The sequence below is a fragment of the Oncorhynchus nerka genome, linkage group LG28, assembly GCF_034236695.1.
Source record: "Oncorhynchus nerka isolate Pitt River linkage group LG28, Oner_Uvic_2.0, whole genome shotgun sequence".
Classification (NCBI taxonomy): domain Eukaryota; kingdom Metazoa; phylum Chordata; class Actinopteri; order Salmoniformes; family Salmonidae; genus Oncorhynchus; species Oncorhynchus nerka.
In genome coordinates this window covers 52,634,960-52,661,391 of record NC_088423.1, presented here as the reverse complement: position 1 = coordinate 52,661,391, position 26,432 = coordinate 52,634,960, and the positions used below count along the sequence as shown (strand labels likewise).

Genomic DNA, 26,432 nt, shown 5'->3' with positions numbered 1-26,432 from the left:
ATGCCAGGTCCGGTGGCAACGACAAATGTGGGCCTGGACAGAAGGAACCGAAAGATCCCTCTCCTGAGAAGGAAACAAGGGAGGTTGGTATCCGTACAGGCATTGGAAGGGGGACATCCCAGTGGCAGATGAAGGAAGGGTATTATGGGCATACTCGACCCAGGGTAATTGAGATGACCAAGAGGTGGGATCAGAGGAGACAAGACAACGCAGCGTGGCCTCCATCTTCTGGTTGGCTCTCTCCGCCTGACCATTAGATTGTGGGTGAAATCCAGAAGTGAGACTGACTGTAGCTCCAATGGCCAAACAGAAGGATCTCCAGACAGCAGAGGTAAACTGAGGACCACGGTCAGAAACAATGTCACTGGGCAATCCGTGGACCCTGAAAACCTCCCTAACCAGGATCTCGGACGTCTCCGTGGCAGATGGAAGCTTGGAGAGAGGGACAAAATGAGCAAACTTGCTGAATCTGTCCACAATGGTCAGAATGACCGTGTTCCCAACAGAAGGGGGCAATCCCGTGACAAAATCCAGGGCCAGATGCGACCAAGGTCGCCGAGGAATAGGTAGGGGGTGAAGAAGCCCAGAGCTGGGCCGATTGGTACTTTTGTTCTGAGCACAAACAGGACATCCGGGTATCTTCTCCCATGGCAGGCCACCAAAATCGTCTGCGCAGTAGCGCCATAGTCCGAGCAACGCCAGGGTGACAAGCTATCTTGCTGGCGTGGGACCACTGAAGAACAGCAGAACGGACCGACTCAGGCACGAACAACCGACCGGGTGGACCGTTACCGGGGCCGGGCTGCGTCCGAAGGGCCGCCATCACATCCTCCTCAATCTTCCATGTAACGGCTCCCACGACAAGGTTCTGGGGAAGAATCGTCTCAGTCTTGGCCCCACTCTCATCCGTCTTGGAGAACATCCGGGACAAGGCGTCCGCTTTGCCGTTCTTCGACCCAGGTCGGAACGTCAGGGAAAAATTGAAGCGTCCAAAAAACAAAGCCCACCTGGCCTGACGGGAGTTGAGACGTTTAGCCGATTGCACGTAAGCCAGATTCTTATGGTCAGTCCAGACCACAAACAGTTGCTCCGCTCCCTCCAACCAGTGACACCACTCCTCCAAGGCAAGCTTCACAGCGAGAAGCTCCCGGTTACCCACATCGTAGTTTCTCTCAGCTGGTGAAAGACGACAAGAGTAGAAGGCGCAGGGATGGAGTTTACCGTCAGTAGAGCTACGCTGGGACAGGATGGCGCCCACCCCCACATCAGACGCGTCCACCTCAACAACAAACTGACGGGAAGTGTCAGGTTGAGAGAGAATCGGCGCGTTGGTGAATCGGTTCTTCAAGTTCAGAAATGCTCGGTCTGCCTCAGGAGTCCAACAGACAATTCTGGTGCAAGATGTCAGAGCAGTTAAAGGGGTGGCCACCCGGCTGTAATCACGGATAAACCTCCGATAGATGTTCGCAAATCCCAGGAATCTCTGGAGCTGCAATCTCGTACCGGGTCGGGCCCAATCCCGAACCGCCCGAACCTTCTCTTGGTCCATCTTGATCTCACCCCTGGAGATGATGTACCCGAGGAAGGATGTAGTGTGGGCGTGAAAATCACACTTCTCTGCCTTCACAAACAGACGGTTCTCCAATAACCGCTGCAGGATCTGCTTAACATGCTGGATGTGGCTGGAAAGCTCCTTGGAGAAAATCAGGATGTCATCCAGGTAAACGAACACAAACAGACCGATCATATCCCTCAGCACGTCATTCACCAAACTTTGGAACACTGCTGGAGCGTTGGAAAGTCCAAACGGCATCACCTGGTACTCGAAATGTCCCATAGGTGTATTGAATCCAGTCAACCACTCGTCCCCCTCTTTGATCCGAACCAGATGATACGCATTGCGTAGATCAAGCTTCGTAAACACAGTAGCACCCTGTAAAGAATCGAAAGCGGAGCTCATCAAGGGCAAGGGGTACTTGTTCTTGACCGTAATATCATTCAACCCCCGATAATCAATACACGGTCGAAGAGAGCCATCCTTCTTACTCACAAAAAAAATCCAGCTCCCAGGGGTGATGACGAGGGATGAATGAGACCTGCAGCAAGATACTCCTTTATGTAGGTCTCCAGGGCTTCCCGCTCAGGTCGAGAAATACTGTATAACCGTCCCTTGGGAAAGGCAGCTCCAGGGAACAGCTTAATTGTACAATCATAAGGTCGGTGGGGAGGAAGTGACTGAGCTTTCTGAACACCTCACCCAACTCGTGATATGTTTCAGGAACTAGGGACAAATCAGGAGGAGCAGACTCACTGACCCGACTGGGGACAGCATGAGAACAGGCAGTCCTGAGGCAGTTAGCATGGCACTCAATGCTCCAACTAGTTACCTTACCAGTCACCCAATCGAACGAAGGATTGTGTTCTCTTAGCCAGGGGTATCCAAGAACCAGAGGAACATGGGGGGGAAGGCAAAATGAAAAAATAAATAACCTCTGAATGATTCCCCGACAACAATATCTTAACCGGTTCAGTCCTCATAGTGATCCATGCCAGACTACTGCCGTTCAGAGTGGTTGCTTCAATGGCTTCCGGGAATTGCTCCTTGGAAAGCCCCAGCTGTTCCACTAAGTCGGCATCAATGAAGCTGTCATCGGCACCTGAATCGATGAAAGCGTTAATCGCTAAATTCTGATTCTTATTTATGAGGGTAGCAGGAAAACGAGGTCTGACAGGGCTCTTGAGAGGTTGAAACTGGCTCGCTAACAAACCTCCCAAACTTAACGAGCCGAGCAGTTTAACGGGCGCTGAGGACAAACGGAGATGTAATGTCCCGAGCTACCACAGTAGAGGCAGCTGTTGGTCTCACGTCTACGTTGGCGCTCGTCCTTAGTTAACCCGTGCCGCCCCACTTGCATAGGTTCAGGATCTGGCGGCAGGACTCCTTCACTAATCCCGTGTGAGGGAAAATGATCAACCCGTTCTGGTCCACTTCCTGACCCGAATGGTAACCGAGTCTCAGATTGATTAGACTGCTTCTCCCTCCTCTCTCGGACTCTATTATCTACCCGAATAGCTAAGGTGACCAAACTATCTAGGTCACTAGGCTCTGGATAGGAGATCAGCTCGTCCTTGAGTTGCTCCGACAACCCCTGGTAAAAAACCGCTTGTAGTGATTCCTCATTCCAACCACTCTCCACAGCCAATGTCCTGAATACTATCACAAAGTCTGCCACACTGCGAGCTCCTTGGCGAAGAGAGAACAAACGGCGGTAAGTTGAAGGCAAGCAAGACGTACAAAACAATAAAACAAAACAAAACAAACTCTATAAACTGGAGGCTGGTTCGTGGGCACAACATACTGTTCATGGCTAACGATCCGGCAGGGAATGGATGTCAGGTCAGAGCTTTTGAAGGGGAGAGGTGATGATCGGGACAGGTGTGCAGATTACTGATGGGATACAGGTGCGGGTGAACATCGATCTCCCAACAAGCTAATTGGCCCGGCAACCAGACAGGGTGCGTTCCAGGACACCGGAAACACACTCCAGGACAGAAACACAGGCAAACACAGACTCAGGAAGCGGGATTCGTGACAATAATCCCAACTCCTATGTTACTACCCTGCATGAATCTGCAGGTAGCTAATTAACCAGGTTCAATGCTAGCTAGCTAACATTAGGCTATAATTAGCCATGCAGATGGCTCTGCGATACAAATAATATTACTACACGTACATACACGTAACGTTAGCTAGTGAGCCAGCCAGCTAACATTAGCTAGCTAGGCTATCTTACCCATATACTTGGATGGGCACTTCTCCCTCTCTGTCAGGGATGCCATGGTTGCCCTTAGTTTGAAGATGTGTTCCGGAGACAGGTGTTTTATTCAACAGCCTTTTGTGTGTTCTCTTTTCGACTCCCTCTGCATATTTGCAATCAAACGCCAGAATTTTCTCCATCTCCTAATATCATACTCTAATTCCACCGGACATTCCACTAATTTCAAAACTCGTTCTTCCAGAAAGTGGATGTTACATCTTCTCCTGCCACGCCCTCTACTTCTCACCATGTGGCCTGCACCCCATCTCTCCACTGTGTTTCAATAAATATCTTGGTTACCTCATCCCAGTGTCCTCATCTGAGTCTGCTCTTGGGTTCACCATGGAGAGCAACACTTTTGCAGTTGTACTACATGATATCTTAAAAAAATGATCCGTGTTAAAAAGGATTACCTACACATACTGACCAGCTCATGTTATAGACAGAAGCGTGCTATATGGCAGACCAATCTGAACTCATCTCTCGGCATGTCCATTCCATCCATTATCTCAGCCAATCATGGCTAGCTGGAAGGTTCCTGTATTTTTCTGTGGCTAAACCAGATGGTATTTGTATTTACAGACGGCATACAAGTTTGTTATTAAGGCACATGAAAGTTGTTCCAGAAGGCATTTAGGCCCAAAAACGCATCCTGTGAAGAAGTAGTGACGTGCGTTTCCTGAAACGAGTCACATATTGTTGGAAGTACAACAAATCTATGGCTATACCAAAGCAGGTGTCAGAAGCTGTGTATGCTTGAAAACTTTGTGCAAAGAGGTCAAGTGAAGGGTTGTGGAGTTCATATGAATTTTGTGTTACACTATTGACAGCCTTTTAAATGTCACTTAAAATAGTTGTGAGGTATAGGATAGGAATAATAGGATTTGTTTTTTAAATCTACATGTGCAAGAGTTGTCATCTTGTCTATAGACAACAACAGATACACTGAGTGTAGACTTAATAGAATAATAGGTTAGCTGATCAAGGTCATGGCTATGAACAATGGATAAATGGATTGGTGTTCAGGGAATTTGAGAAGTTTATTTCTATGATGTCACTGTCAGTAAGAGCTGTATTATTCACAACATGCGATAGCATTCTTGGTATTAATGTATTCTTTATCTCTCTCTTTCTCTCTCGCTCTCCACCCATCCCCTCCCTACAGGTGTGTTCTAGCTCTACCTCCATCTGCAGTCTGAGGGCTGGGAAGCAGCTGGTGGTGGAGCTGAAAAAGGCTAATGGCAGCCTGGGCATCAGTGTAGCTGTGAGTAAATCTATATACGTTACAATAGTGTTTCCCAACCCCACACCTTGGCCATCCCATAGAAACGGTATTACTAGAATGTGTACACATGAGTGTTTCAGTCAAATTGCTGTGGTCTGAGGGGCTTTGTCCCTTCTAGTAATTATATTCCTAATTTCTACTGATTACACTCCTACTGTCTCAGTCACACCAATCTACAGTACACACTCCTCTATAGAGTGGAGTTTAGAGGTCAGACTAGGGGTTAGGGTTAGGGGTCATGCTAAAAACAACCCCTAGTGCCTTCGCCTAGCCCGTACTCATAGTCTCCTATACTTAATGCAGTATGTTATATGTTCTCCAGGGGAGTCAACACCATTGTTAGTTTCAGGGAAAGAGTCAAAGGCTAGGGGCAGGGGTAGAAGCTATGGTATAATATATACAGTACAGTATGTGTTGTATTCTCCAGGGTGGAGTGAACACCAGTGTTCATTACGGGGGGATCTACATCGAGAGTCTGGTGCCAAGGGGTGCTGCTGAACAGGATGGACGCATTCAGATTGGTAACCAAACATCACTAATCAACCAATACCTCTGACTAGTTTCACACATTCAGATAACCAGACAGCACTAATTAATCATGTGTGTGTGTATGACAGGTGACCGACTGCTGGAAGTTGATGGGTCCAACTTGCGAGGTGTAACACAAAAACAGGCCGTGGAGTGCCTGAAGAGGACTGGAGAGGTACGATGCACACACACTCCATCCATCTTTCTCTCGCTCTTTATTCTTTTTCTCTTTCCCTCTCTCTCTCTCTGACAGTGGCAAGGTAAACCATGTGTTTGCAGTTGTTGTTATTTTAGCCCATGCTAATGAGCTTTAGCCTCAACCTTTAATTTAATTGGATGTTAGCGTGCTCTACACTCAAACCCAGGTCATAGAGCTAACATAGCGATAACACAGCCTAGCTTAGCTCAGTCACCTCTTGTCCCCTCTGGGTTACTGTGCATTTGTAAAGTATTAAGACCCCTTTACTTTTTCCACATTTTGTTACATTACAGCCTTATTCTAAAATGTATGCGCAATACCCCGTAATGACAAAGCAAAAACAGGTTTTTATACATTTTTGCCAATGTATAAAAATGTAATAAATTCTGAATACTTTCCGAATGCAATGTGTATATAAAGCCCATATTCCAGGACAATAACTAGTAACATAACAAATCTAGCTTTTTCCTCACATGACTTCACTGGCATAATGAGTCTCTAAACACCCGTGTCTAAACCTTTACGGACAGCATTCTGTGTTTTTAGCTGTTACAGTAAGTGCTTTTTGATGGGTTTTTTTTCTTCTGTGTATGTTCACTGAGCTGTGGATGAATGATCGTTATATGTGCAATTGCTGTGTGTGCTTAGGTGGTGCGCCTGCTTCTAGAGAAAGAGCTCCAGGTGGCTTCACAGAGCCAATCAGGAAGCCTCAGGAGAGACAGCTCCATGGAGATGACCTTGAGTGGCAAGGACTACAGCTTTGTCACTGATGGTGAGAGGACACACACACACACACACAAACTCCTGTGACTTATCTGACAGCTACATTGTGATGACTGTCACACAGGCACCCTGATGTCTTACAGCTCAGTGTTCGTGTGTGGATTCCACAGTGCACTTGTACGTGAGTGTGTGTGTGTTCCGAGTCAGAAGCACAATCTGGGTTTTACGGTTTACACACATTCCAATCTGGTGGAGGGGCATAATGTACTCAGTCATTTTTTAACAGTAGAACATGCTCATTGTTGCATGTAAATAATGTGAAGCTGAATTAAAGGTGCACTAAGCAGAAATCACTCTGCCCTTTCCTGTTTGCAAAAATTAGAATAGTTAGTCTAATTTCAGTTTGTGACAAAACAAGGAAGTATAGTGTAGAGAATCATTGTACCATCTAAACCATTGTTTAATATCTTTTCCATAAACAAAGATTTTGCATTTTCAGCTGGTGTACAAAACCAAATGTAAAAGACGCAACTTAAGAACTTAAGTACGGGAAGCATAGAAATAGTGCACATAGAACAGGGATACCGCTTCTTAGCCCTGTTATTGCAGGTACATTTGGTTGGGTCACCCAAAAAGTTACATATTGCAGCTTTAAATTAAACACAAACACACACCGTCCCCCCTCTTTCAAACACAGCTAAATAAAAATGCACTCTTCTCAGACAACACTCTGGATGTGCGGTTGAAGAAGAGTCTGTGTGGTTTGGGCTTCAGCTTCTACATCAGTGAGTTGAACAGTGGTTCTGACCAGGGCAGCAGTGTGGTGCACATCAAAACTCTGTTCCAAGGTCAACCAGCCCAGGAGTCAGGACAGATCAGAGAGGGAGACATCATATTGACTGTCAATGGAAGATGGGTTTCAGGACTCAGCTACCAGGTACGCAATGTCTTTTTTTGTACAAATCCCTTTGTCAATCCCTTTGTCAAATCTCTTTGTGTTACGGTTCGGTGTTAAATATTTACATATGTTGACGTAACTTGCTGAATCTGAGTGAACGGGGGGGGATGGCGGCCGTTTTACACTCCTAACCAATTGTGTTTTTTTTGTGTTATTTGTAAATTATTTTGTGTATAATGTGTCTGCCACTGTCTCTTATGACCGAAAAAAGCTTCTAGAAATCAGGACAGCGATTACTCACCTCGTATTAAAATACAACGTTTTTCTTCAACGAGTCGGACAAGGTGGATTTACTCCAGACACCTGACATCCCCATCATTCGCAGGAGAAAGAGACAGATATCGAGGACGAAGGTCGGGATGCCTTGTAAGGATCTGGCAGCGAGTGGGTAATTTGCCTTTACCATCGGTCCTATTAGCTAACGTACAATCATTGGATAATAAAATAGATTAACTACAAGCACGTATATCCTACCAACAGGACATTAAAAACTGTAATATCTTATGTTTCACCGAGTCGTGGCTGAACGACCACATGAATAACATACAGCTGGTGGGTTATACACTGTATCGGCATAGATAGAACAGTAGCCTCTGGTAAGACAAGGGGTGGCGGTTTATGTATATTTGTAAACAACAGCTGGTGCACGATATCTAAGGAAGTCTCAAGGTTTTGCTCGCCTGAGGTAGAGTATCTCATGATAAGCTGTAGACCACACTCCAAGAGAGTTTATATCTATAATTTGTAGCTGTCTATTTACCACCACAAACCGATGCTTGCACTAAGACCACACAATGAGCTGTATACGGCCATAAGCATACAAGAAATGCTCATTCAGAGGCGGCACTCCTAGTGGACGGGGACTTTAATACAAGGAAATTTACATCCATTTTACTTAATTTCTATCAGCATGTTAATTAAATGTGCAACCAGAGGGAAAAATGCTCTAGACCACCTTTACTCCACACACAGAGACACATACAAAGCTCTCCCTCACCCTCCATTTGGCAAATCTGACCATAATTCTATCCTGATTCCTGTTTACAAGCAAAAACTGAAGCACCAGTGACTCGGTCAATAAAAAAGTGGTCAGATGAAGTAGATGCTATGCTACAGGGCTGTTTTGCTAGCACATACTGGAATATGTTCCGGGATTCTAACGTTGGCATTGTGAAGTACACCACATCAGTCACTGGCTTCATCAATAAGTGCATTGATGACGTTGTCCCCACAGTGACTGTACGTACATACCCCAACCAGAAGCCATGGATTACAGGCAACATCCGCATTGAGCTAAAGGATAGAACTGTCGCTTTCAAGGAGCAGGATTCTAACCCGAAAGCTTATAAGAAATCCCACTATATCCTCCGAACCATCAAACAGGCAAAGCATCAATACAGGACTAAGATCAAATTGTACTACACCGGCTGCGATGCTGGTCAGATGTGGCAGGGCTTGCAAACTATTACAGACTACAAAGGGAAGCACATTCGCGAGCTGCCCAGTGACACGAGCATACCAGACAAGCTAAATGACTTCTATGCTCGCTTCAAGGCAAGGAGCACTGGCCAGACGGATTACCAGGACGAGTACTGCGAGCATGCGCTGACTGACTAGCAGTGTCTTCACTGACATTTTCAATCTCACCCTGTCTGACTCTGTAATACCAACATGTTTCAAGCAGACCACCATTGTCCCTGTGCCCAAAAACACTAAGGTAACCTGTCTAAATGACTACAGACCCGTAGCACTCATATCTGTAGCCATGAAGTGCTTTGAAAGGCTGGTAATGGCCCACATCAAAACCATTATCCCAGAGACCCTAGACCTACTATTTGCATACCGCCCCAACAGATCCACAGATGATGCCATCTCTATTGCTCTCCACACTGTCCTTTCCCACGTGGACAAAAGGGACACGTGGACACCTGCCTCTGTAACTGGATCCTGAACTTCTTGACGGGCAGCTCCCAGGTGGTAAGGGTAGGTAACAACACATCTGCCATGCTGATCCTCATGGGGTCCCCACAGGTGTGTGTGCTTAGTCCCCTCCTGTTCTCCCTTGTTCATTCATGACTGCATGGCCAGGCACGACTCCAACACCATCATTAAGTTTGCTGATGACACAACAGTGGTAGGCCTGATCACTGACAACTATGAGACAGCCTAGAGGGAGGAGGTCAGAGACCTGGCTGTGTGGTACCAGGACAACCTCTCCATAGTCTCTAGGCCGTGCTAAGTTCAAGGACATGCCCCCACGTTCGCTCGTCCTGACAGCAGCGAGCGTGCAAAAAAGTAGGCCCAAAATTAAGCCTGACCTAAAGTTGAGGTGCTTTTGGGTGACAGATCAGATCACCGTTGAGGCTAGAAACAATTCAACCACAGGAACGTTCCTAAGGTCCTAAGGTCCTCCCAATCGGTACAAGCATAACCTGACCGTGTGGAATTAACCCTTAAGCGTGAAAACAGGGTGTTTTCTTCTAACAGTTTACATTTACATCTTTCCCCATAGGAATACGTTGCCTGCCTGCTGATTTCAATTTTCCTGGAACAACCGGAAGTGGTTAAATTTACCTTAAAAGTGGTTTTGATTTCACAACCTACAGTTAGTGACAGATTCATCCCTCTGTAAATAAGTCCGTTCTTAACATAAAGACGTGAAACTCAGGATTCTGTAAAAGCCTGCCCCAAGGAGGATATGTTTACTTTCAGTTTCCAGTGACAACTGGAAGTGCCATAAATTGGGGTCATAGGGGCTGTTTCAAAGGGTTAAAAAGGTCACATCTTTCCAAAATGTCATATGTGTGATTAAGCAACCCTCATGAATTGTAAATCAGTCATTTCTCCCATCAGATGTCCAAGAAAAAACATACACACTGCCAGGATGTAGTGACACAGTGTGGAACATACAGACACACAGAGCCTGTAACAGTTACCGGCGTTCACACTATCAAAGAACCGTCAGACCTAGAGCGCTGAAACTTAATAAACATGTTCTAGAGCTTAAGTCAGTAGTGCACGGTGAGTTATGTGGCTCTAGAAGGTTCTCAGGCTGAGAAACAGCCTCATCCATTTGCAATATATTCAATACATTTTTAGCGTTGCAAAAATGACGACATTTAGAAAAGGCCCAGAATCACAAGACTAGGTGCATTGAAACCGACTCGGCCCATAGTCTGACCCTACACGTTTCTGTTCGCTAGCTCGTTCAAGGACCCTGTAGCAACCCCCAAAAGAAGTGCATTTTCAGCACTAATTAACATCACTGCTCGGGCTCCGAATGACCTATCGAGCCAAGATTTGAGGTCGCCTCAGCTAGGCCTACACATAATGTCAGAACTGGACCTCCAGCTCGAATGTAACTATGTTTCTAAATGTTTTTTTATGGTTTTAACAGAAGGTGCTATGAATTGTGGGCCGGCTCGGAAATATGTGATAGTTGGCTTCTAGAAGAGTTGGACAAAGTGGGTTTGGTGTCTGTATGTACAGTGGGAGAACAAGTATTTGACACACTGCTGATTTTGCAAGTTTTCCTACTTACAAAGCATGTAGAGGTCTAATTTTTATCATAGGTACACTGCGAGAGAAAGAAAATCCAGAAAGTCACATTGTATGATTTTTAAGTAATTAATTTGCATTTTATTGCATGACAAATGTATTTGATACATAACATAATATTTGGTACAGAAACCTTTGTTTGCAATTACAGAGATCATACGTTTCCTGTAGTTCTTGACCAGGTTTGCACACACTGCAGCAGGGATTTTGGCCCACTCCTCCATACAGACCTTCTCCAGATACTTCGGGTTTCGGGGCTGTCGCTGGGCAATACGGACTTTCAGCTCCCTCCAAAGATTTTCTATTGGGTTCAGGTCTGGAGACTGGTTAGTCCACTCCAGGACCTTGAGATGCTTCTTACGGAGCCACTCCTTAGTTGCCCTGGCTGTGTGTTTCAGGTCGTTGTCATGCTGAAAGACCTAGCCACGACCCATCTTCAATGCTCTTACTGAGGGTAGGAGGTTGTTGGCCAAGATCTCGCGACACATGGCCCCCCTCAATATGGTGCAGTCATCCTGCCCCCTTTGCTGAAAAGCATCCCCAAAGAATGATGTTTCCACCTCCACGCTTCACGGCTGGGATGGTGTTCTTGGGGTTGTACTCATCCTTCTTCCTCCAAACACGGCAAGTGGAGTTTAGACCAAAAAGCTCTATTTTTGTCTCATCAGACCACATGACCTTCTCCCATTCCTCCTCTGGATCATCCAGATGGTCATTGGCAAACTTCAGACGGACCTGGACATGCACTGGCTTGAGCAGGGGGACCTTGCGTGCGCTGCAGGATTTTAATCCATGACGGCATAGTGTGTTACTAATGGTTTTCTTTGAGACTGTCGTCCCAGCTCTCTTCAGGTCATTGACCAGGACATCCGTGTAGTTCTGGGCTGATCCCTCACCTTCCTCATGATCATTGATGCCCCATGAGGTGAGATCTTGCATGGAGCCCCAGACCGAGGGTGATTGACCGTCATCTTGAACTTCTTCCATTTTCTAATAATTGCGCCAACAGATGTTGCCTTTTCACCAAGCTGCTTGCCTATTGTCCTGTAGCCCATCCCAGCCTTGTGCAGGTCTACAATTTTATCCCTGATGTGCTTACACAGCTCTCTGGTCTTGGCCATTGTGGAGAGGTTGAAGTCTGTTTGATTGAGTGTGTGGACAGGTGTCTTTTATACAGGTAACGAGTTCAAACAGGTGCAGTTAATACAGGTAATGAGTGGAGAACAGGAGGGCTTCTTAAAGAAAAACTAACAGGTCTGTGAGAGCCGGAATTCTTACTGGTTGGTAGGTGATCAAATACTTATGTCATGCAATAAAATGCAAATTAATTACTTAAAAATCATACAATGTGATTTTCTGGATTTTTGTTTTAGATTCTGTCTCTCACAGTTGAAGTGTACATATGATAAAAATAACAGACCTCTACATGCTTTGTAAGTAGGAAAACCTGCTAAATTGGCAGTGTATCAAATACTTGTTCTCCCCACTGTATAAGTTTGGTGTCGGTATGAAATCATACTGACTGATGGCTGACTTGATGGCAGTATAATATATTGGGATTGTAGATTTTATATTGCAAATGGACAGTGTACATTTCCAATGTGTTTAATGAGGGATTTTCCATCATAAAATGGAAAGGCTGAAATCAACACCAACAAGTGAATGAGAGAAAACACTATCACTGCTAGGCCATCCCGAGTTCAACGTGCCAGATAATTGGGCATTTCAGCAGTATATTAGAGCATGTGCACCGAGTGATGTTAAATGCCCATTGTAATACATTGCAAATGGACAGTGTACATTTGTACTTTTCCAATGTATTTAATGAGGGATTTTCCATCACCAAATGGACAGGCTGAAATCAACACAAGCGAGCGATTGGACAGTGTCTATTACACATATGCCAACTTCCTATAATCATATATGGCAAATGGACATAACATACTGATTTAGTACTTTCAATACTGATATATGCCATTTGGACATGGTTCACTGACTTTTGGGCTCTGGCTGACTTCCTAAGATCATATATGACGGACAAAACATAGGCCTTATGGACAAATTCAATAAAATAAGAAATGTATGTCCTTATGGTTGCTACATATGCATAGTTGACACTTCCCCCCCCTTTTTTTCTCTCGAAAAACAGTCCAAAAAGCACTTTTTATGAGGTTTTAAAATTGCACTTTTTTTTAGGTTTTGAAGATTTCACCCTTGAGACCTGACTTTGACCATTTCCCATATGAAATCCTATGGTGGAGTGTGTTCACTGCCTTTGGAATTTTTGGAGAATGACACTTGGCATTTGCCATGTGAACTACTGTCCATTTGAGTGGTATTTGCAATTGTGTATATGTTTCGCCCAATGCCAGTAAAATGCCCTTCATTTTTGTCCATTTCATGGGGGTCTTCTCTTTTATGTTCTTTGGTGAGTCAGCATCACAGATTATTTTGACAATTTATGGAGTAGTTGCTTGAAGAGGAGGCTAGGATTTTAACCAGAAAGTGTGGGTAGTTATGCTAGTCAGCTAGCTAGCTAAAGCATGCAAGATTTGGTTCTGGTTTCTGATAATAGGGTTAGTTCAGTGTTAAAATGCAGTGTGTGTCTCTGTATGTTAGCTCTGTGCTTTATTTATTTATTCCTCCTCTCTGTTCCATGTTACATTTAATTATCTGATCTAGTAGAAATTAGCTCTGTGTGTCTCACTTCCACTGACTCTGAATTCAGGATTACACAGCGATCAGACTGTCTGCCTCAGTCTAGTTAACATGCAAATGAGTTGTTGTCATGGAATGCTTGGTGCAAATTTATACTGTATGTATCTGTGGCCCACCAATGTAACCACACAATCTAATTTTACATTAGTGCACAAGTATGGGGAAAAATAAATGGAGGCTAATTCAGATCATTTGTTGTGGTTAGTAAAAGCCTGCAGACCTCCCTACCAATATGCCCCTGCCCTCCGCAGCAGACACACACACCCATAATTCCTTGTACTGACCCTTGACCTCTCATCCACAGAGGGTCTTGTTCCTGCTCAGTGGGACTCTGTCTGAGGTCCACCTGACTCTCTGCAGACCTGTTCCTGGAGTACCGTCTCAACTGGACGCTGACACACTGGTGATTGTACACACACACACACACACAGTAACAGGCAAACACATACTGAGCACTGAGTTTTATCTCACTCTTTAAATAGGTTCCTTTCCCATATCCTACCAGTGGGGTGAGGTCCAAGTCTCTAGACATCAGGCTGGGAGAAGACTACAGCCAGCTGCTCAAGCTACAGTCACACCAGATTCACCAGAACCATCAGGACAACAAGGAGAACCAGGCCCAGAAGGGGCCTATGAAGTCATCATATGCCCAGGAACAAGCCTCCGGTCAAGAGAGTCAGGACAGCGAGATGAAAGCAGCTGAGAAACAGCCATCCTCACTCTCTCCCACCCCTCCCTCACCCCCCTCCCCGATTTCCCTCGCCAGCAGAAGTGACCCAGCAGACCATGAAGAGTTGTCTGTTGTGGACGAGGAAGTTTCCAAAGAAATTAGCTTGGCATCTGGTGGGTCCAAGACCAGCGTTAGTCCCATGTACACCAGGTAACATTATTGAACATTCTATATACAGTAACATATTCTTGATTTCTGCCTTTTGGAAACAGGTCTCGCTTGTAAAATACATGTTTGTTTTCAATGGGATTTACCCGTATAATTAAAGGATCAAATAAATTAACACACACAACCTAACTGTGATTGAACTCTGTATGCACTTCCAGTGGCATCAGAGACAGGGCGGATGGCGGTTTGACATACTGCCTTATGGGTGATCGAATAACCATTCTGGCTGATAAAGAGTACTTGACTGTCAGTTCAACAGTCCCTCTAGCCTCACCTCAAACACCTCATGTACCCCCAGTGTGGTTTCACACACCACCTCTCATACACCCAGGCCCAGATCCACCACCCCTACTAGTGTCCGATCTACCAGCCCCAATTGTACTTCCATCCCCCACAGCTTGTCCTCGCAGACCACAAGCTCAACAAACCCCAATCTGTCCTCGAAAACCACCTCCGTCCAGCAGACACGATCTCAGCCCTTTTCTAGGCCTCCATCCAGCCTCTCTTCTAGGATGTCTGACCTCAACATCAGCCACTCTGTGCATCAGCCCCAGCCTGCTACACCCCCTCTTCCCAGCCTCTCCTCCCATACTGCAAACCCTAACTCCAGGACCTCCGATCGCAAACACAGCTTTACCTCCAATCGTAAACATAGCATCACCTCTGATTGCAAACCCAGCATCACCTTTAAGACTACCAATGCCTCCAACCTCACTAGTACAGTCATCCAATACCATCCCCAGCCCCCTGACACCTTCCCCCTCTCTCAACCCCCCACACACCACCCCTCTCCCCAGCTTCCCCCATTCTCACTCTCTCCCCCCATTCAGCCTGCACCCCTCCCATGCACATGTACTAGCTGGAGACAGGAGACAGAAGGGGAGGAGGATGAAAATGATGATGAGGATCCCAGAAAGGTAAGACCTAGGGCTCTATTGTAATAAACCTAATGCAATGGTCAATCTAAGCGCTTGCGGTAGCGCCATAAGAAAGTATTCAGCCCCCTTGACTTTTTCCACATTTTGTTACGTTACAGCCTTATTTTAAAATTGATAAAATACCCCATAATGACAAAGCAGAAAATAAAATATCACATTTACATAATTATTCAGACCCTTTACTGAGTACTTTGTTGGAGCACCTTTGGCAGCAATTACACTCTTGGGTCTTCTTGGGTATTTGGGAAGTTTCTCCCATTCTTCTATGCAAATCCTCTCAAACTCTGTCAGGTTGGATGGGGAGCGTCACTGCACAGCTATTTTCAGGTCTCTCGATTGGGTCCAAGTCCGTGCTCTTGCTGGGCCACTCAAGGACATTCAGAGACTAATCCCGATGCCATTCCTACATTGTCTTTGTGTGCTTAGGGTCGGCTTCCTGTTGGAAGGTGAACCTTCACCCCAGTCTGAGGTTCTGAGCTCTCTGGAGCAGGTTATCATCAAGGATCTCTCTCTACTTTGCTCCTTTCATCTTTGCCTCGATCCTGACTAGTCTCCCAGTCCCTGCCACTGAAAAACATCCCCGCAGCATGATGCTGCCACCACCATGCTTGACCGTAGGGATGGTGCCAATCTTGCTTTTATCAGATCAGAGAATCTTATTTCTCATGGTCAGAGTCCTTTAGGTGCCTTTTGGCAAACACCACGTGGACTGTCATGTGTCCTTTACTGGGGAGTGGCTTCCGTCTAGCGACTTTACCATAAAGGCCTTGTTGATCTAGTGCTACAGAGATGGTTGTCCTTCTGGAAGGTTCTCTAATCTCTGCAGAGGAACTCTGGAGCTCTGTCAGTGACAATTGGGTTCTTGTTCACCTCCCTGACCAAGGTCTTTCTCCCCGATTGCTCAGTTTGACCAGGCGGCCAGCACTAGGAAGAGTCTTGGTTGTTCAAAACTTCTTCCATTGAAGAAATGGAGGCCACTTTGTTCTTAGGGATGTTCAATGCTGCAGAAATGTTTTGGTACCCTTCCCCAGATCTGTCCCTAGACACAATCCTGTCTCAGAGCTCTACGGACAATTCATTCGACCTCATGGTTTGGTTTTTGCTCTGACATGCACGTTCAACTGTGGGACCTTATATAGACAGGTGTGTGCTTTTCTACATCATGTCCAATCAATTGCATTTACCACTGGTGGAGTCCAATCAAGTTGTAGAAACATCTCAAGGATGATCAATGGAAATAGGATGCACCTGAGCTCAATTTCAAGTCTCATAGCAAAGGGCCTGAATACATATGTAAATAAGGGGATTGTTTTTCACTCTCTTTGTTAGACTAGTCAAATCTCAAACCACGTTCATTCACCAAAGGGATCAAACAGCTGCAAAGACCAAGACATTTACACGAGCACTGGTATTTATACCCTCCTGCTATGCTGTTTCTCCTCCTTACACATCTGGACAGCAAATCCATCTGTTGCTAGACACGACTTTAGTGAGACCTGTTCATTCTCACTTCATCCAACCTGACCTTGGCCCAGAATGCTCACTCCTCCCCAACTCACAACTGTCCTGTTGTCTGGAACCAGACTGTGACCCTTCTCGTCTCCATAGGATACCTGATGTCTAACAAGATGTTCTGACAGAATGTAAACTTTCCGCATTCCCTCTCTCCCTCAGTAACATGAATAAGGATATTTCATATTTCAAAATTAGAAGTCTGTACCCATCAATCCCTCCTCATGAACATTAACTCCATACTGTTCAAATTATATAAACTTTGAAATGACTTTTAAACGAACAGAAAATAACACATGATTAACATTCACAGTTGATTATTATGTTTACACCTCCGAGATGTATGGCCTCTGATCTAGACTTACACTATGCACACTCATTTCCATCTCTCGTCAGACAACTGAGAATGACATTTCAGCTGAAGCTTTTAACTTCCTCCATTTCAGCTGGAGCTTTTTACTTTCTCCATTTCCTTCTGATTCCTAAGAGAGTGATAGCATAAGACTTGAAAAGCAGAAAGAAACACAAAACATAACAAGTATTAATATTGTGTTAAGCTATGCATAATTATATATGCAAAGAAAATCTGAAGTTGAATAACATGATGATACCCACTCTCTTCACCTGAATCTATTCCCTTCTGGAACATTTTCTGCTGGGTTACACAAATATGAAAACTTCCTCATGCTTTCACCCAGTCTTCCCCGTCCGGACACTGGTTACTAGAGGTGTTCCCAAGCCATGTCATTTTCACTTTGCTCCCAATCTCCTTCCTCCTCCATGGCCACCGTATATACACATGCTGTGGCCCTAATCAACTTTACCTCACCCTGAGGAAAATCAGCACTGTATATAAGTTTCAACATAAATGTCCTCAGAAGATGATATCCCAACAATGCTATCAAGCTAACCCCTGCTACTACTAACACTGCCCATGACGCATACTTCAAAATACCCCTCATTTGCACCTTAGTCCAGTTCCATGCTGTGACTATAGCATCCTTCACTACTACTATCACTCCTTCAGTTACTGTCCCTACTGTGACTGCAGTGAGAATAGCTATTACATGGAATCTGTCTCCTGCTCTCCTATTGCCTTCGTGGTTCACTGATGGATCTAGGACTGAAACTTTCAGATACTCCCTACCTGTCTCCCAACTTATACACGGTTCCATAGTCACCAACCTCTCCAACGACCTCCTGTTTTCTGCTACAGTCGGTACCTGTGGATGACACTTCCCTGTGCTCAGGTTAGGTAAACATCGCTCATCCCAAGGCCGATATACACCCCATCCCTTTGTGAACGCCCTCTTTAGTGTAAACTTTGGGTCCTAACGGTTGATAAGCAGCCACCTTCTGACACTTTCCGTTTAACGTCACTCGGTCCCATTCTTCTGGGAGATGTGTCAAGTTTTTGCTGGCTGTTAGGAATGGGGGAGAGATTAGTGGTGTTGGAAGAGTATCCAACCTTACAAAACTAAGTCACATGTTTCTTAATCACACTCTGCAGGAGATGTGATGCTACTACCACAGGAAACTTCTCTTCTGGTGATATGGCCTTCTGTATACAGGAATCTGTGGCTATTCTTTCAGGCGTTGTACCTTCTTTGACAATCACATCACTGAAAGTTGATAATAGTGTCTGAAATGACAACACGATCTCTGCTACTCTCACCATGATCTGGGTATGTGTGATGTTAAATTTAACTTCATAATAGTCACTATATTGTGCACAGTTAGCTGTCCTTCCTCTCCTACGAGCTGTCCTCTGTAACAATATACATAGAGGAGTGGTATCGTTCCCAGAGACTCTATTACCCACTTCCTTAATTTATTAGCCAAATCTCCGCCACAGTCATATTAAATTCTGCTTCCCCAATTCTCTGTGATGTTAACACCTTGGTTTTTGGGACTCCATAGAATGCACTGACATCGGTCCTGCCATAATCTGCAACCAACACTCCATAAGACTGACCCTTGACCCTCCCCCGCCATCATACCATTTACACTGATGGATTTCTGTCTCAGTCACTAGTTCAGCGTCTAATTGAGACTTCCGCCTGACGCTTGACCGTAATAATTATTTGGTTCCCATATTCACGCCTTAGGATGTTGTTGAGAGTATAATTACCCCCAACAAGCTATCTTTCCCCATGTTCTTAGTCCACTGGTGTCTAAAACTTTCCCTGACCACTTCACTCCCTTAGTTGCTGTACTAAGGGGCATCACTGGTGAATAAAACCTCCTTTTACGCGATAGCACTTCCCCAACACTATCCTTTGCTGCTCCATTGTCAGCAATGGTTGTGTCAATGCTATTAACCTCCTGAAATGGTTTTAGTTCTGGTAGCATTAATCTGAAACCTGACCTTCAGCTGATTTATAACCCCGGCACCTTATGTCCATCTGCGGCAAAAGAGAAAATCTAGTTTCGTTCTTTAGACTCTATTACGTTCCTTCCACACTCAAATCAAATCAAAATTTGTAATGTGCGCCGAATACATTTACATTACATTTACATTTAAGTCATTTAGCAGACGCTCTTATCCAGAGCGACTTACACAACAGGTGTAGGTAGACCTTACAGTGAAATGCTTACTTACAAGCCCTAACCAACAGTGTAACTTTTAAGTAAAAAATAGGTATTAGGTAAACAAAAGATAAGTAAAGAAAAAAAAATGGACCCACAGTACAAGTCAAAGTTGTGGGGATGTTTTTCAGCAGCAGGGATCAGGAGACTAGTCGGGATCAAGGGAAAGATGAACAGAGAAATGTACAGAGATCCTTGATGAAAACCTGCTCCAGAGCGCTCAGGACAAAGGTTCACATTCCAACAGACAATGACCCTAAGCACACAGCCAAGACAACACAGGAGTGGCTTCGGGACAAGTCTCTGAATGTCCTTGAGTGGCCCAGCCAGAGCCCGGACTTGAACCTGATCGAACATCTCTGGAGAGACCTGAAAATTGCTTTGCGACGCTCCCCATCCATCCTGACAGACCTAGAGTGGCTCTGCAGAGAAGAATGATACAGGTGTGCCAAGCTTGTATCGTCATATCCAAGAAGACTCTAGGATGTAATCGCTGCCAAAGATGCTTCAACAAAGTACAGAGTAAAGTGTCTGAATACTGAAATGTCATATTTCCTTCTTTTTTTGTGTATGAATTTGCAAACATTTGCAAAAACAAATATTTCTAAAAACCCGTTTTGGCTTTGTCATTATGTGGTATTGTGTGTGTGTGTGTATGTATATGATTGAGAGGGGGAAAATATTTAATCCATTTTAGAATAAGGCTGTAGTGCAACAAAATGTGGGAAAAGTCAAGGGGTCTGAATACTTTCTGAATGCACTGTATTTACACAAGCACTGGTATTTATACCTTCATTCTATGCTGTGTCTCCTCCTTACACATCTGGACAGCCAATACATCTCTGTTGCTAGACAGGACATTAGTGAGACCTGTTCTTTCTCATTTCATCTGACCTGACCTCGGCCCAGATTCCTCATTCCTCCCCAACTCACGGCTGTCCTGTTGACAGGAACCAGACTTTGGCCCTTCTCTCTATAGGATTCCCGATGTCTAACAATAACATGTTCTGACAGAATGTAATATAAAACAGCAGAGATGGTGTCCAGTCCTTTGGTCTATATATCTATCTTTGTTTCCCTCCAGGGTATGATGAAGGAGTTTGAGATGTGTGTTGTTCTGACCAAGTTGTGGCGCGGAGGTTTTGGGTTCACCATCACACGCAGCAAACTGGATGCCTGCTACTACATCCAGGACATACTGGACAACCCTGCTAAGACTGATGGACGGCTCAGACCAGGGGACAGACTAGTCACGGTACACCAGTGGAGGCCGCTGAAGGAAGAACGGCTCATAATGGCTGGAATGGAGTCAATGGAGTGGTATCAACTACATGGAAACCACGTGTTTGATATGATTCCATTCCAGCCATTATCATGAGACGTCCTCCACTCAGCAGTCTCCACTACGGTACACACACACCCACACACCCACAGGCACACATTATCCCTTACCGGTTTCTTCCATTTTCCCCTCTCCCAGGTCAACGGCCAGGATGTGACAAACGTGACAGATGAGGTTGCCATGTCGATCCTGAGGTCATCTCCTAGGAGGCTGAGTATGACTCTGGGGAGGGCAGTGACCAACCTGATAGCTCCACCTTCTCCAGACAACCTGCAAGACATCATTCTACACAAGACACCTACTGGACAGCTTGGTAAAAAACTGAGAGGGAGCGGGACAATTAGGATTTAGTTGAGGGAATCATCTTATAGGTATGCTTGTAGTCGTTAAGGACAGTTTTTCAGGATAAAAATGGAATGGAGCCTAAGGACAGTTTTCCTAGAGGAAAACAATGCAAGCCCAAATATACACTGGAGTTGCTTACTAAGAAAACATTGAACATTCCTGAGTGTCAAGTTACAGTTTTGATTTAAAGCTACTTGAAAATCTATGGCAAGACCTAAAAATGGTATTGTGGGGTATTGTGTCTGGGTGAGGGGAAAGAATCTTTGATTTATCCGGCTGTAACACAACAAAATGTGGAATAATTCAAGGGGTATGAATACTTTCAGAACTGTATATCTGGATGGTGTTCATTAGGGCACACCTTAGCAAATATTTGTAAGATGAAAACATTGTTAGTCAAGTCTAATGAACATTTCTCAGGTATTAAGCTGACAGGTGGTATAGGCAGCAAGAGGCAGGGGATCTACTGTCTGGAGGTGGTTCCTGGTTCACCTGCCAGTGAGGAAGGCAGCGTCCAACCAAACGACAGGATCCTGTACATCTGTGGCCGATGCACCATGGGAATGACTTTGGAGGATGCTGTCAAGGCCTGCGAGAACGCTCCACGCAAAGTGAAACTCAAGGCCACCAGGTGTGTTTGGAGGGCGGTGTGTGTGTGTGTGTTTGCGTGCCCTTGTGCTTGTGTGTGTATCTTCTGCATGCATGCGTGTGTGTGTGCACTCAAGTGTGTGTTTTTGTGTTAAATTAAGTTTCTTTCTTGTTGTAGAGATGATCAGCCTGTGACGCCTAAAGCCAAGAGGAATGGTGTGTATCAGACCATATAGGGAGATGATGAGCACTATGTTCAGTTCAGAACTCCTCTTGATGTGGATGACTGCTGGTTCAAAGAGAAACAGAAACTCTGGAAGGTGGCCAAGTGGTGCAATAGGTTAAGTTGATATAATGAGAGGTTCGTAGGTTGACACCTCATTGAGGATTAGATGCTATTCTCAGATCAATCGTTACCAGAGTTGATAACCATACCTCAGACAGAGACAGAGGCTTTATGGTGTGGCGTTTCAACCAGTGGAGGCTGCTGAGGTGGCTTTGAAACCAGTTGAGGCTGCGGAGGGGAGGATGGCTCATAATAATGGCTGTAATGAAGTGTAAAGGCCTTTAATTAAGTGAATGAAATGGTATCAAAACAATGAGAACCATGTGTTTGATACCATTCTGTTCACTCCATTCTGGCCATTATTATGAGCCGTCCTCCCTCCGCAGCCTCAACTGGTTTCAAAATAGGGTGGCAGGTAGCTTAGCGGTTAAGAGCATTGGGCCAGTAACCAAAAGGTCACTAGTTTGAATCCCAGACCCGACTAGGTGAAACATCCGATGTGCCCTTGAGCATGGCACTTAACTCTAATTGCTCTTGTAAGTCGCTCTGGATAAGAGCATCTGCTAATTGACAAAAATACAACAGTAAATGTAAACATGACAGTGTGATTCTGGGTCCTGTCTGTCTAGGTCTCAGTGACCTGAGAGAGTGGAAGAAGGAGAAGGAATGGAAGTATTTCACTCATTTTGAGGAACCTGTCTCTCCTGAGCCAGAGACACCTACTGAGCAGGGTAAGAAACTTCTCGCTCATTCTTTCTCTCTTCTCGTCTCTTTTTCTGTGTTTGTAGCCGTAGACTGGTGTTAATAGACAGGGTGCTGTGTGGGGGGGCGCCTGCTGACGACCACACGGTTGTAGGCCTGATAATCATCAACAACGACGAATCAGCCTATAGGGAGGAGGTAAGTGAACTGGTATTGTGGTGCCAGGACAACAACATCTCCCTAAACGTCAGCAAAAGAAAAGGAGTTGGTGGTTGACTTCAGAAAGCAAAGGGAACGTGCCCTGATTCACACCAACGGGACTGCAGTAGAGAGTCAGCATTCACATCGCTGAGGACTTGACATGGACAAAAAACACCACTCTCGTCAAGAGGGCACAACAGCATCTCTTCTTCCTAAAGCGGCTGAAGAAGTTTGGCATGCTTCCCCTGGTCTTCTCAAAATACTACGGCTGATTCATTGAGCGCGTCCTGACTGGTTGCATCACGGCCTGGTACAGGAATTTCTCAATCCAAAACCACAAGGTGAAGACAGCCCAGTACATCTCTGGAAACGTGCTCCCACCCATCCAGGATATCTACTTGAAACAGTGCCTGAGGAAGGCCCGCAGCTTCAAAAACCCTACACACCCCAGCCATGAGCTGTTCACACATATACCGTCGGGCAGACAGTAACAGAGCATGAGGTCTGATACTAACAGGCTCAGAGACAGTTTCTATCTACAAGCTATCAGTCTGTTGAACACATGAACTGGACTAACCACCTGCACGAACTCTCCGCACCTTAGCACACATGCACTCACTCACGCACACACCCACACAGATATACACTCATCCACACACACACACACCCACATAGACATTCATGCTACACACACATCACAACCCCAACATACTGCGCAATTTAAACACTTGCCCCCCAAGACATGTAAATATTGGTCTATAAATTGTGCTTTTCTATGGAAACACTGAAGCCCAAGCCCCCCCATTTTTTGTTGTTGCAGTTACCTTGTTTGAACACCTTAGTATTTAGTTTTGAATGACTTAATTGTTTTGTCTAATTAGGCCTATTTTATTATGCAGTTGTCATACCATGTCATGGTGGATGCAGCCATTCATTCATTGACAGTTCTTTTATAGCCTAAAGCCGAGTTGCTTTTAAATACTGGAGCATGTAAAGGGGAGAGTTTGGAGCAGAGCATAATTCAAGCAGATTTTAATTCAATTGTATCGGCCTTCTCTCCTGCTCAATTTTTTGCTCTGGTACTGCTCAGCCACAAGCTCTGGGCATGATCTGCCTAACATTTATCGTTTCCTTTATCACTATTTTAATTAGAACCCAAAGCAGGTGGAGGAAAATACATTTATTCAAAGAGAACAAATTGGGCGGGGAGGTAGGTTGATTCTCCCCTGTCCTCAGTGATTCTCTCCACAGAACAAAGAGACAGGATGTAGCTTTACAACCCAGCCCCCCCCATTAAAACTTGTTTTTCAACCACTCCACAAATTTCTTGTTAACAAACTATAGTTTTTGCAAGTCGGTTAGGACATATACTTTGTGCATGACACAAGTAATATTTCCAACAATTGTTTACAGATTGATTATTTCACTGTATCACAATTCCAGTGGGTCAGAAGTTTACATACTCTAAGTTGACTGTGCCTTTAAACAGCTTGGAAAATTCCAGAAAATTATGTTATGCCTTTAGAAGCTTCTGACAGGCTAATTGACATCATTTGAGTCAATTGGAGGTGTACCTGTGGATATATTTCAAGGCCTACCTTCAAATGCAGTGCCTCTTTGCTTGACATCATGGGAATATCAAAAGAAATCTTTTTTCCTCTTCTGTCTCTGCTGCTAAAGCCACTTTCTACCACTCTAAATTCCAAGCATCTGCCTCTAACCCTAGGAAGCTCTTTGCCACCTTCTCCTCCCTCCTGAATCCTCCTCCCCCTCCCCCCCCTCCTCCCTCTCTGCAGATGACTTCGTCAACCATTTTGAAAAGAAGGTCGACGACATCCGATCCTCGTTTGCTAAGTCAAACGACACCGCTGGTTCTGCTCACACTGCCCTACCCTGTGCTCTGACCTCTTTCTCCCCTCTCTCTCCAGATGAAATCTCGCGTCTTGTGACGGCCGGCCGCCCAACAACCTGCCCGCTTGACCCTATTCCCTCCTCTCTTCTCCAGACCATTTCCGGAGACCTTCTCCCTTACCTCACCTCGCTCATCAACTCATCCCTGACCGCTGGCTACGTCCCTTCTGTCTTCAAGAGAGCGAGAGTTGCACCCCTTCTGAAAAAACCTACACTCGATCCCTCCGATGTCAACAACTACAGACCAGTATCCCTTCTTTCTTTTCTCTCCAAAACTCTTGAACGTGCCGTCCTTGGCCAGCTCTCCCGCTATCTCTCTCAGAATGACCTTCTTGATCCAAATCAGTCAGGTTTCAAGACTAGTCATTCAACTGAGACTGCTCTTCTCTGTATCACGGAGGCCCTCCGCACTGCTAAAGCTAACTCTCTCTCCTCTGCTCTCATCCTTCTAGACCTATCGGCTGCCTTCGATACTGTGAACCATCAGATCCTCCTCTCCACCCTCTCCGAGTTGGGCATCTCCGGCGCGGCCCACGCTTGATTGCGTCCTACCTGACAGGTCGCTCCTACCAGGTGGCGTGGCGAGAATCTGTCTCCTCACCACGCGCTCTCACCACTGGCGTCCCCCAGGGCTCTGTTCTAGGCCCTCTCCTATTCTCGCTATACACCAAGTCACTTGGCTCTGTCATAACCTCACATGGTCTCTCCTATCATTGCTATGCAGACGACACACAATTAATCTTCTCCTTTCCCCCTTCTGATGACCAGGTGGCGAATCGCATCTCTGCATGTCTGGCAGACATATCAGTGTGGATGACGGATCACCACCTCAAGCTGAACCTCGGCAAGACGGAGCTGCTCTTCCTCCCGGGAAGGACTGCCCATTCCATGATCTCGCCATCACGGTTGACAACTCCATTGTGTCCTCCTCCCAGAGCGCTAAGAACCTTGGCGTGATCCTGGACAACACCCTGTCGTTCTCAACTAACATCAAGGCGGTGGCCCGTTCTTGTAGGTTCATGCTCTACAACATCCGCAGAGTACGACCCTGCCTCACACAGGAAGCAGCGCAGGTCCTAATCCAGGCACTTGTCATCTCCCGTCTGGATTACTGCAACTCGCTGTTGGCTGGGCTCCTGCCTGTGCCATTAAACCCCTACAACTCATCCAGAACGCCGCAGCCCGTCTGGTGTTCAACCTTCCCAAGTTCTCTCACGTCACCCCGCTCCTCCGCTCTCTCCACTGGCTTCCAGTTGAAGCTCGCATCCGCTACAAGACCATGGTGCTTGCCTACGGAGCTGTGAGGGGAACGGCACCTCAGTACCTCCAGGCT

The 26,432-nt window shown here is 45.5% G+C and overlaps 1 protein-coding gene across 1 annotated transcript in view; it reads left to right on the top strand.

Moving 5' to 3' along the window:
* The window catches only part of LOC115113413 (tyrosine-protein phosphatase non-receptor type 13-like), a 118,140-nt gene that overhangs the window by 39,331 nt on the left and 52,377 nt on the right, over window positions 1-26,432 (top strand). Inside the window, 13 exon segments of the mRNA XM_029641011.2 lie at window positions 4,984-5,082; window positions 5,531-5,624; window positions 5,721-5,806; window positions 6,479-6,602; window positions 7,276-7,490; window positions 14,092-14,190; window positions 14,270-14,667; window positions 15,083-15,602; window positions 20,809-20,979; window positions 21,205-21,379; window positions 21,832-22,042; window positions 22,178-22,215; window positions 22,915-23,016. Of these exon segments, the coding sequence (XP_029496871.2) occupies window positions 4,984-5,082; window positions 5,531-5,624; window positions 5,721-5,806; window positions 6,479-6,602; window positions 7,276-7,490; window positions 14,092-14,190; window positions 14,270-14,667; window positions 15,083-15,602; window positions 20,809-20,979; window positions 21,205-21,379; window positions 21,832-22,042; window positions 22,178-22,215; window positions 22,915-23,016 (2,332 nt within the window).